Below are 12,520 nucleotides of genomic sequence, written 5' to 3' on the forward strand. Positions count from 1 at the left end.
TGTGGCCCCCTCCCCTGGCCCAGCTGTGTGTGTGTGCATGTGTGCGTGTGCGTGTGTGTGTGTGTGTTGGGGGCGCAGGAGGGTGGGGCTCCTTGAAGCTGACCCACCTGCTGGCCTTGAACCACTTGGAGGGGCCTGCACATACACACTTCCCCCAAATAATCTCTGAGTGGCTTTAATTACAAAACAACTGAAATGAAGTTGTCAGCTTCATACTTTCAAAGGGCAACTGTGTGGCTGAGCTGTTTCATTATCCTGGAGATTTCATGTTAATTCAATAGGCTGCAATTTAGTTGTACACATGGCAAATTAAATCTCTCCCCAGGAATTGTGTAAGAAGCCAATAATACAGAACAAAAAGAGACGAGCAATAGATGTGTTAGGAATGACAAGTGCAGTATCTGCTACTTTTCTATCTGTAGAAAAAAGTGAGTCTAGCTGTGAGTATGGCTAAACTGGAAGCACTAAGAATTTAATCAGGGTGTTCCTGGATTCCACACGAAGAGACACTAGCTTTCTTTCTTACATGAAGTAAAGGGCATTTCCCCTTTCCTAAAAATGGACCAACCTTTGATTCATTTGGTCATTCCAGGACATGAATTAAAAAAATTTTTTTTTTAATTGAAGTAGAGTTGATTTACAATGTTGTGTTAGTTTCAAGTGTACAGCAAAGTGATTCAGTTTGTTTATATATATATATATATATATATATATATATATATATATATATATATATATATATATATATCCCTTTTCAGATTCTTTTCCATTACAGGTTATTACAAGATATTGAATATAGTTCCCTGTGCTATACAGTAGGTCCTTCTTGTTTATCTAGTTTATATACAGTAGTGTGTATCTGTTAATCCCTAACTCCTAATTTATCCCTCCCTACCCTTTCCCCTTTGGTAACCGTAAAATTGTTTTCTTTGTCTGTGAGTCTCTTCCTGTTTTGTAAATAAGTTCACTTGTATCATTTTATAAGATTCCACATATAAGTGATATCATATGGTATTTGTCTTTGTCTGACCTACGTCACTTAGTATGATAATCTCTAGGTCCATTCATGTTGCTGCATTCTTTTTTATGGCTGAGTAATATTCAATTGTGTAATATACATCTTCTCTATCCATTCCTCTGTCAATGGACACTTAGGTTGCTTCATGTCTTGGCTACGGTAAACAGTGCTGCTCTGAACACTAGGGTTTATAGGACACGAATTCTGAAAAGGAAGAGAGGGCACACACACATATGCATGATTCGTCATATAAACAGAGGAGAAGAGGCAACGGGGCATCTGAGAATTTGGGACAGTCTGAATCTGTCCAAACTTCTCATCCTGACCTGTTGCTCAAATGAAACCATGAACCAAATGTGCTGCAACCTGGTTATTTACATTCCCAGCTGTGGTAAAACTTTATAGGAGACGATCCTAGATGACTAGTTTCCAAAAAGGATGCCAGTCACGGCGGGGGCCACTTTGCACAGGAGGAGCTACACCTGCTTGCCGACCTTGCAAAGGGATGAACCCCACAGGACAGGGCAGCCTGCATGTTAAGAGTCAAAGCCCCAAGTGCTGAAGCTATGAGGGTCTGGGAAACTGTTCTGCAATTTCTTCATCATCAATGAGGCCACCGCCTCCTACCGAAAACATCTGCCAGCCACTCTCCGTGCCACCAAGAGCTGCTGAAGGAAACACCTGGAGTCACCACTATTCAGGCACGAACCAGAGGGATGGATTTGAGACTGGCTGGGATGGTATCTTCAGGAGGGGGAGAGCAGCAATTAGTCACTTGTCAAATGACTGTGGCAAAATCTGCCCAAAGGCTGAATGCTGGCCTGATACCAAGAGGAGGGGAACTGATGGGTTTCCTGTGATTACGTGCACAGATAACAAATAAGCCTTCGGGTGACAGATAATGCGGGAGGATAATGATTAAGGACGACTCCTCCCACTGTGTTCAGCACTAGCCAATTATGTCCAGTACTGGCTCTACAATTTAGGAGAGCTTCAGAAGACTAATTCTAAAGGACTGGGGGAAAAAGAAGTGAGGCAGGAATGATGAAGCTGGCAAAGGGGATATCCAAGTGACTGCAGTAAAGAAGACTGTTCATCTATAAGAGGGAGATATTTAATAAGTACAAGGGCACACGAGTGCATAAAGCATAGGGAAAGGAGTGGCTAGGCCTACCCAGCAGAAGCGACCTCAGGGGTCACTGTGGACCTCAAGCTGAACAAGTCTGCAATGATGAGTGAGATTAACAGGGAACTAACAAGATAACTACGAACATTATCATTCTATTAGGCATAGCTGAGAAAAGTGTCACGTCCAGATGTGGCATCTAAAAGGGATAAAGAAAACAAAGCAGGAAACTCGAGAAGCAAAGTTTCTTGGGAGATACATGTTTGTTGAAGGAAAAGTAGCCAGATAACTACACTAAGTGATGGAGTGCTTATAAAAGGAAATGACAGAAAAAGGACATTTACAGTTTGCAATACCTTTGATAACATTTTTTAAAATTCTCAACAAACATATAAAAACAACCATTTAGTAAGGGGACTAGGTATTATTAAGTTACAGATAAGGGACAAGCTCTGGCGAAATGGTGAGGCTGGCCAAAGGCCACATGGCTGGTCCACAACAGAACTGAGACTTGAACCTGGATTTCAGGATCCAAATCTATTTTCCCTACATTTCTCTCTCGACTTGCCTGGAGGTGAAGGGCTGTTAGCATATATATATATATATATAGTTAAATTATTTTAAAATCACCACTTTTTGGTATCTACAAATTTCATAATCTTAGACTTCAAAAATCTTCTTCAGTCTTTAGAAAAGACTCAGCTCAGAAAAACTATTCTCTCTCTTAATCATAGATTTAAGCTGCAGCTAGAGGAATTTCAGATAGGTAGATACAGGACAAAATTTTGAAGAGGGAGCGGACTTAAGCACTGAGATTACTCAGAAAGATTATGGAATCTCTCTTCTTGAGATTATTCTTTCTTTTCTTTTAGCAATTGGATAAATTCTCACCCTAGTAGTATAGTAGGATGGTTTAAATATGGCAAAGAATAGAGACTCTGTCCTTGCAGAATTCCTGTTGGTCTTCGATTTAATGGCATTTGGAGAATTTGGGCTTTCTATATGGACTGGATGAATGCTTTAGTTGCTTCACAGAACCAAGGAATAAGAAACTTTTTGTCAGTGACCTCTGCATCAAGAAATCTGACATCTGGGGCTTGACAGAGCTCTCATTTTCTCAATGTTGAAATTTCAACCATAGTCGTTGTATTATTCATTCTTTGAGGTAAGTTGAACATCACCGAAGTTCTGGCTAAAATCATCACCCACTTTCATAAGCTGGAAGAAATGGAAATGGGGCAAGAGAGCTTAGGCCAGATCACCTGGAGTCCTGATGTGTAAAAGCAAAATAAAATAGAACCCCGAATGTTCACAGTGTCTGGGACCACAAAGCAAAAATTACCAATGAAAGCAATTCATAAACATATGACAAGTGGAGCCAACCACATGTTGGAGAGAAGTCCTGGGGAACTGTAGAGGCTTCACTTTAAAGTCTGACTTAGTCCATAAAACATAGAAAAATAACAGTCTCACCTTAAGAAAAAAATGTAGGAGAGAGGTAATTAATCATTAGCAATTTAAAAAGATCCCAGGCAGGGCTTCCCTGGTGGTGCAGTGGTTGAGAGTCCGCCTGCCGATACAGGGGACACGGGTTTGTGCCCCGGTCCAGGAAGATCACACATGCCACGGAGCAGCTAGACCCGTGAGCCATGGCCGCTGAGCCTGCACATCCGGAGCCTGTGCTCCGCAATGGGAGAGGCCACAACAGTGAGAGGCCCGCGTACTGCAAAAAAAAAAAAAAAAAAAAAAAAGATCCCAGGCAGAAGAGATTTAAGAGGGAAACATTACAGATAAAGACAAGAGAATAATTTCTAAACAAAGAAGGAAGGCCTATTTTTCACCCAGGGTGCCAAAGAGGGTAGAGAACAAAATTTAAACTCACAAGCTCTAACACACACACACACACACACACACACACACACACACACACACACACACACACACACACAGGCACTCATACATAGTCAGTATACTACAGTAGCCTGAGGCATTCCTTACTGTGCCATGTAAACTGAATATAAGAAGTCCTTCTTCACCCCTACTCTCAAGAAACGTACAGCTTTTCTGGCATGAATAGTTAACTATTAGGTCAACCAGAAAAAGCACATGCATGAAACTGAACTGTACTAACATCTGTGGGCAGGCATTTTTCCTGGCCTTTAATCATCCCCTCTAGTGAATGTCAGACACTGACCAACTTATACCCAGATATTGATATTTGTAGATAAGCTGTTATAAAGTCTCTCCCTGTTATACTTTGCAGATTAAAAAATCTTATATAGAAGTGACTTAACTAAAAACTCATGCCATACAAGGACTTTAGGTACACTCTTATACATACACTTGTATATAAAAGCACTAGAGCTCTGTGCAAGTATTGACAGATCTATACAGTAAGCTTTGAAATGTAGTGGTAGTTTTCCAGAGCAGTCAGGAGTTAAGGATTTATGCTCTTTTCAAACTGGTTTAGTAGTAGGGACCTTGAGTCATCAGGCAAAAAGTGGGAACAAAAAGGAAGAAATTATTCCTATTTGTTCATCAAAATGTACTGAACACCTATAATGCTGGTGTACTGAGCACCTATCATGCTCACAGTGGTGCACACTATACACAGGTGCTTAGGATGAACACATTGGATGAGAAGTCCTTTTGTATTGGAGGGTAGTAAAAATGTGTATGTGATCACATAAGTGGGTACTAATTGGCACCAGAGCTCTGAGGGGGCCTACAGGAAGCAAGATGAAGCAGCAGAACGGCTGGTAACGAGTGGGTGCAGAAGTCTGAACATTTGAACGGGTCAGGTCAGGATGTTACTGACAAGATGTACATGTGCAAGCCTGAGGTGGGTTGTTTGCTTTTTTTTTTTTTGGCAGCACTGTGTGGCATGCGGGACCTTAGTTCCCCAACCAGGGATGGAACCCATGCCCCATGCAGTGGAAGTGTGGAGTCTTAACCACTGGACCACCAGGGAATTCCCTTCAGCTTTATAATATGTGATCTTGAATCTAGTTCTGCCATAAGCAATGGCCACTGGTCAGCAGGACTAGAGTTCTGTAAGCTAAGGAAGTCTTCGGTCACCACACAAACGGACACACACTGCCTACTTCCGAGGCCAGAACTCTAAGACAAAAATGAGCCCAGCTGGTAACAGTATACTAAAATTGGAACTATCTTCACCTCTCCTATGTTCACCACAGATCATTTTTTTGAGTGGTTTAACACCTGAAAGTGAAACAGCCATTACAAAAAAAAAATTTTTTTTTAAATCTCTCCCTAAATTCCCAAGCTTCATAGAAAATACATTCTAGGAAATAACGCTTTAGAGCAATTAATAGGCTTTTTAATTGTAGAAAGCTTTCAATGTGTATGGTTCCTTTTAATGACATCCGAATATAACAACCCTATATAACTACCAACATACATTAAGCAATTCTCATGGGGGGCCACAAAAAAACCTGCACAATCATCAACAGGGAGACTGAAGGACAGAGGGAGTAGGAACACAGCTCAGGCAGAAATACGCAGTGGAACTTAATCACTGTAATTTAGATTCTGTCACCAAGTCCCAGGTACAAGCTCTTTTATGCACTGTCAAGAGATCTCCACATTAATTGCTGTTCCTGTCTTCAAACGTTCTAATTTGCAGTGATTTTAGTTTCTCTAGCAATGTGCATTTGGTGGCTAAGTCCCCCTTTCCTCCAGAAAAGGAAGTCTGCTAAAGCTCTGATTATCCAGCTCACTCTGCCAAGATCAACAGATTGAAGTCACAAAGCATCCCCATTACCAGAGTCACGAATGAATGTGACAAAACCTATCAGTGGGTGGGAAGCCTGGCCATCCTCCCTGAAAAGCCACATTCTTCCTTAGCAACTTTGATTTTCAACAGAAGAGTTATTTCTAAATGATGATTTAAATGATTTCCGCATGGTCAGTTGGAAGCAGATAATCCTTTAAGACCTTCAGGCAGCCTCAGTCAGCATATTCAGATAATGCAAGCCCAGGTGCTGACTTTTCAGAGGGTACTTTGTACATCCCCTGGGATTTGGTAGATTGGTGAGATGGCACAGCCCACGTTTTGTGCTTTGGTTTCAGAGGCCCAGCTCTTTTCAACTTTACTCCGTGGTGATGCCATTTGAGACAAGACTTCTATGACTGACTTTCTTCTGCCATCAAATTAAACCAGAGATACATCCCCAGATGGAGTATCATTTCGAAAAAGACATTCTCCTTTCAAAATGAAGAACGGAAAACCAAATCTAGGAGTCCAGGTAAACCTGAAAACCACCGAGGAACTACTGTGAACTGAAAAATGTTCTGGGTCAATGCACAGGCCATACTTAATGAGATGGTGGGTGTGCCAGAAACAGCAAGCCAGTGGCACAACTCGCGTCAAGTGATTCTACGTCTATGTTATATTATGGTATTTGACGCCCAGCTTTCTGTCTTCCAAACACTTCCTTAATCCACTTGAACCAAACATTCTATTTTCTGAATTATGGAAAGGTAACTGGATGCATGGTACCCAAGAATCCTGAGATGACTTTCCCAGTTGCCTTTATGCTTGGAGGCCATGCGTTTTCCAGACCTGTGGCCATCACTTTTTATTACTGCAATGTGGTAGTGATAAACAGAGATAAAACTCGGAAACTAAACGCAATGGGAAGCTTGCAAATCTTATCAGTAACAATACAGACAATGGGAGAAGTGAATATTTAACTTATCAAGTTAAATCCAAATTAAGTCAAGGATGTCCTCTCTCATTAAGATTATCTGGGGTTTACTGACAGATTATGTGCCTAGATTCCCGTTTGGAAAGTAAAACTAAACTCAACTTCTCTGCTACTTTTCTTGAGGGCATGATAGTAAAAGAAGCCTGGAAGACAGCAAGGTTGGATGGATGCTATCATACAAGCTGATCAACGACTGACAACAATAAAAGGTAAAAGGAGAAACCACCACAGAGATCAACAGGCCCCAAAAGAGAGTGAAGGAATGTTTCCTCCCTAAAAGAAAGGATCTTACACTTTGGATTGTAGGCTGAAATCCAAAAGAGGAAATGAAAACTAGTATTTACTTTGCCTATCACCGAGATCTCCAAGGATACGGGGGAATGTGTACTTTTCTCTTCTGAAAGGTAGACGGGCTGTGTCTAATTTTAGCTACACTTTCCTGTTGGACGCGCCCCCCCAACACGTGACTGCCAGGAGCCAATTACTGAAAACAAACTGCCGTGCGAACACTGGGTAAGCGATGTTCTCTGATAGAGAGGCAGTGTGAACGATGCGTTCAGCATCATAAATGATGCCATGATAGTCCTGGAAAAGACCCCTTCCTTTTAAACATATGGTCAAGATTTTCTTTTAATGTCTTCAAAGGACTGTCCCATTCTATATTCTCTATCACTAGCTGGAAGCCACATGACAAAATTCTTCTCTCATGCTGGTATGCAGCTAGGAACGTTTTTATAAAATCAAATACAGCTATGAAGAACAAATCTGCAAACCTCTCCCACAGTCTAAAATAATGCACTAGGATGGTAGGAATAAAGGATTTGGGTGGTAAATAAAAGGCATTAAATATATAAAAATAACTGTCACTGTGCAAAAAAACCAAACCAAAATTAAAAAAAAAACCCTTTCTTTATACACTCTTGAGCAGAGGGAAGTGGGATGAGGCAGGAAACTGGCCGCAGGGAGGCCAGGAGGGGGAGGGGCAGCAGGGAGGGGCAGTTACCTGGTGTGGGAAGCAGCGTCATTGATACTGAACGTGCTGTTCTCCCTGGTCAGAGGGTTTGAGCCGGCCTGGCTCTTGGCATGGATGTCCAAGCTCAGGGAGGACTCGGTTTTCCGGTCCATGCCGTGGCTCTCTGAATCTAAAGTCCGATCTGCCATGGAGATGACTTCACTGGAACTGTGCCACAGGGGGGCCACTTTCTCCTTGCCCGGCCCCGAGCGTGGTGACGACGTGGCCGCCCCCAGCGAGGCCGTGCTGCCGTGGCTAGGGCCGTAGGAAGTGGTGTCGATGCCGCTGTCCGCGGAGGTGCCTTGCAAGTAGTTGTAGCTGTTCAGCTCGGATTCGGTGCGGTCCCCATCATACCACTTCTCGTCGCTGTGGGCACTTGATGCGTTGCTGGAGAGGGTATTGCTGCTGGAGTGGCTTGAGTAGTGGCTCTCAGACTGCAAGGGAAGCGGGCTTTCCTTAACTACAGGCTTGGCTTCTTGAACAGCAGGGAGAAATAACGGGGGAATGACCCTGTGAAGTGTGTCTCAATAGGGGGTTCTCAAGACACAAAAACGCCTGTGAACACAACAATAAGGCAGGAGGTATCTGGAAAAACCTACTCAGAAGATTCCATGGCAGACAGTGCTGGAAACTTAGTTTTTTAGAATCCATTTTTCATTATTTGGCTTATGCTAAAGTATTGATAGTATTGAGAGAATTTTAATCAGAAAGAAAAAAAAACACCTAAACTGTCATTAAAGTCTTTAATATCTTAATCTTAAAATAGAAAGGGATACTTCCAAAGGGCTTATAATTAGAAAGACCCTATTGATCAGAGTAAATAGAAGGCAGAATATAAGACTTTCTCTTAAAGACATCTTTTCTTTCCCCATATAGCATCTATTTAGGAGACAGCTTTCTAAGGAGTGCTTAGAGGTAAACTTACACAGAGGTGTCAAGAGAATTCAATGGGGTAAAGTAATCTTTTTAACACACAGTGTTAGGGTAACTAGATATCCACATGCAAAACAGAATGAAGCTGGGTCCTTACCACATAGAAAAAAAAAAAAAAACTCAAAAAGTCAAAGACCTAAGTGTAAGGGCTAGAGCTATAAAACTCTTAGAGGAAAACACAGGTATACATCTTCATGACCTTGGATTATGCAATGGTTTCTTAGATATGACACCAAAAGCACAAAAATGATAAGAAAAAAAATAGATAAACTGGACTTCATCAAAATTAAAAACCTCTGTGTTTCAAATAACCCAATAAAAAAATGGGCAAGGGATCTGAATAGTCATTTATCCAAAGAAGATATACAAATGGCCAACAAGCACATGAAAGGATGCTTGATATCATTAGTCATTAGAGAAATGCAAATCAATACCACAGTGAAATAACACTTCACACACACTAGGATGGCTCTAATAAGAAAAGCAGACAATAAAGATGGTGGGCATTGTTGGTACGAATGTAAAATGCGGCAGTTGCTGTGGAAAAACCGCTGCAATCCTACTCAAGAGAAATGAAAACCTATGTTTACACAGAAACTTCTACATGAATTTTATAGCAGCATTATTCATAATAGCCAAAAGTAGAAACAATCCACATGTCCATCAGCTGATCAATGGATTAAAAAAATGTGGTACATCCACACAATTATTCAGTCATAAAAAGACATTAATACATGCTACAACCTGGATGAACCTTGAAAACAGGCTATGTGAAAAAAGTCAGACTCAAAAGGCCACATATTGTATGATTCCATTCATATGAAATGTCAAATAGGCACATCCACAGAGATAGAAAGTAGATTTGCAGTTGTCGAGGGCTTGGAGGGGATGGAAGAGGTGGGGTGACTCCCTAAGGATACAGGTTTCTTCCTGGGGTGATGAAAATGTTCTGGAGTTAGATCGTGGTGCTGGTTGCAAAACTCTGTGACCGTACTAAACACCACTAAACAGTACACTTTAAACGTGGGAATGTTATGATATGTGAATATGTGGTATATGAATCATCTCTCAATTTAAAAAATGTGGGCAGAACCCCTGTTGCACAGTGGCTCAGTTGCTTAGAAAGAACATTTTATGGCTAACCAAAGAAATCCAATTTCAAAAGATATCTGAGTAAAATAATACTTAAATGAGAGGGGGGCCAGAAGTTCAGATACTTGGTGGAGATGGAGAGAAAAGGAGAGAAGACTTGTGTGCGTGTCTTTACCAGCTGCGGGGAGAGGGCCACAGGAGGACCCTCTTGTCTCACTTCAAAGTGAAAGATCTCTCCCCCTTGAAGAAGGATCAATCCCAGTTACTTTACTGGTGCTACTCTAGTTTTTCTCAGTAACAACTTCTGCATTGTAAGGCCATCATTTATTTTTCCTATTTCCTCTTTAGCGCTGGACCTGGGCTGTAGAATTTGCTAGTCCCGGCCACGTGTGGCTACTGGGCATTTTCAACTTGACTCGTCTGCATTTGGATGTGCTGAGTGTGTAAAGTACAGGACAGATGTATATGGAGATAAAACTTGAACCACATCTGGAACTTGAAGTGTTCTAGCCAAATTTTAAAAAGAAGAAACAGGTGAAATTAACTTTAAGAATGTATTTTATCTAACCTAATCTTTCCAAAGTATTATTTGACCATGTATTCCATATAAAAATTGTTAATGAAGGAGGGGAAATTGACAGGTGAACTAGGGTAATCTAGCACTTACAAATGGAACTGTGACAGCGTCCCATTTCATCAGTAACTCTCTCTCCCACAGCCTAGCACGCTCATGAATGTGCTGTGCTCTCTTTAAGCTTCAATATTCATTTCACTGAAGCAAAACTGAGCCCTCTCATTAAAGTTCTGAGAATCTTATAAATTAGTGAATATGAAATACAGTATTTCCTCATCCTATAGAATGACATAAATATAAGTACACATTCCAGTGAAGAGACAGACCAAGGAAATCAACTGAATTTAAAGAGGGAGGAAAAGATAGCCTCTTCTTCCCAATTCCACCTGTAAGTGATAAGGAACTGTTTATAACTATGGTAATGGGACAAAAATGTAGCCCTGGAAGATAAGAGAAGCAGTAGGGGGGCTTGTCAGGAAGCTGTCTCCTTGATTGGTGCTCCAGCCATACATAACCTCATGCTGGCAACTGTGTAAGCAAATAAAATCTATATCTAGCACATTTCTATTCCAGACATTAGGACTGTTTGTGATTGGATCACACGGCCTTCTATCCAAATCTGCAGGTGCATACCAATGAGGAATTTCAATTTATCTCAAAGCAAGCTTAAGGCCATTGGCAGTAGAGATTCCAGGGCCGTGGCAGCCAATGTTCATCTTCTACTAGGATGACTTCCTCTCTGACATTGTGGAAGAAAGAGAGAGCAGACCGGTACCATTTTCACCTTGCAAGAAAGGTACATGGTTAGGAATCTAGCATTTTTATTATTTTACAGTGAACTTACGTGCCCTTGTTTGTTTGGAGACAAATGAACCACCGGATCCTGACGCATTAATCTCCCACCGGGGCTCTCTCGGAAAGCTGGCAGTACCTTTGATACTGCTGGGAGGTGGCACGTTGGCTCTGGAATACAGAACAGGACATTCTGGTGCAGGCACTCAACAGATACGGGCACAGGTTGACAAATGAAGACGGCTTGCCATTGCACCTCTCAGTTCACTGGCCAGCAAACTCGGAATTTCAGCAAGAAGCTTGTTGAAAGTTTACACAATAGATAGCATGTCAAAAACTAAGTGGCTGATGGAGAAAGCTTGCAGCTGGTGACAGTGTGTCACATCATACACATTAGCAGAGCCAAGTACCACCAAACCAGAGGCCATGAACAATGCGGCAAAGTTAGGAATCAGCTTTCGGTTTGGGGGGAAAGTCTCAAATATATGGATTAAATGTATGAGATTCATTCATTGCAAAGTGTGGCTAACCTCGCTTGGTCTACATTACCTAGACAGGCATGGATGCAATCGCGTGTTACTTACCATGACACTTTGGAAATATGTTACCTGTATATTCAGGCTGCTCGAGGACAAAAGAATTGCAATCCTGAGGTCCTCTATAACTGTAAGCTGAGCACAACAGAAAAGACACACAGCAGCTCGTTTACTTAAAACAATTGCTTTCCTTTTGGACTCCACTGGCATTCAAGATGGGGTTCAAAAGGTGAAAGGGAAGTGAGTTAGCCTCTTTAACACACCTAAGAGCTCATGGCAACAATTCGGCACTTCTGCAACACCATTCCTAACACGTACGGGACTGGGCAGTGTACTCTTTGACTCTCTCAACTGTATCCAAAAGCAGAGAGGCAGAAAAACAAACTGCACCGAGATGAGTGAGCCAATTAAGCAAGCTAAGCTCCACATCTCCCCTGGGCATCCGTTTATCACACACGGATGGACAAAGACAGGTGGGGTCTGGCTAACAAGTAAGAATCTGTTTGACATGTTCAACCAGGGACCTGAAGGTCATTAGAGAATTGTGTTCTTACAAATTGAGTGTAGGAAGGTCAGCCCTTTACACACTCAATACAGTGTATTGAGGACTGAGAACATAACAATTATTTGTCTTCATCCCTTCCTAGCATGGCTTATACCAGCAAAGCCCCAGATTCCTTCTGAAGTGCCCGGCAGAAAGGGCTGGG

General features: G+C 41.8%; 1 protein-coding gene across 7 annotated transcripts in view; it reads right to left on the bottom strand.

Annotated features, from left to right (window-relative positions):
* Nucleotides 1-12,520, bottom strand: part of SIPA1L1 (signal induced proliferation associated 1 like 1) — a 186,746-nt gene that overhangs the window by 29,146 nt on the left and 145,080 nt on the right. For 3 of the 7 annotated variants that reach the window (XM_060095914.1, XM_060095909.1, XM_060095908.1), the window contains exons 13-15: nt 11,862-11,948; nt 11,330-11,448; nt 7,878-8,320 (exon numbers count right to left, since the gene is read on the bottom strand). In XM_060095914.1, coding sequence (XP_059951897.1) covers nt 7,878-8,320; nt 11,330-11,448; nt 11,862-11,948 — 649 coding nt within the window. The remainder of the gene's footprint in view (nt 1-7,877; nt 8,321-11,329; nt 11,449-11,861; nt 11,949-12,520) is intronic. The other 4 variants (XM_060095911.1, XM_060095910.1, XM_060095913.1 and 1 more) reach the window with 2 other exon arrangements.

Source organism: Mesoplodon densirostris, chromosome 4, assembly GCF_025265405.1.
Source record: "Mesoplodon densirostris isolate mMesDen1 chromosome 4, mMesDen1 primary haplotype, whole genome shotgun sequence".
Lineage (NCBI taxonomy): Eukaryota > Metazoa > Chordata > Mammalia > Artiodactyla > Ziphiidae > Mesoplodon > Mesoplodon densirostris.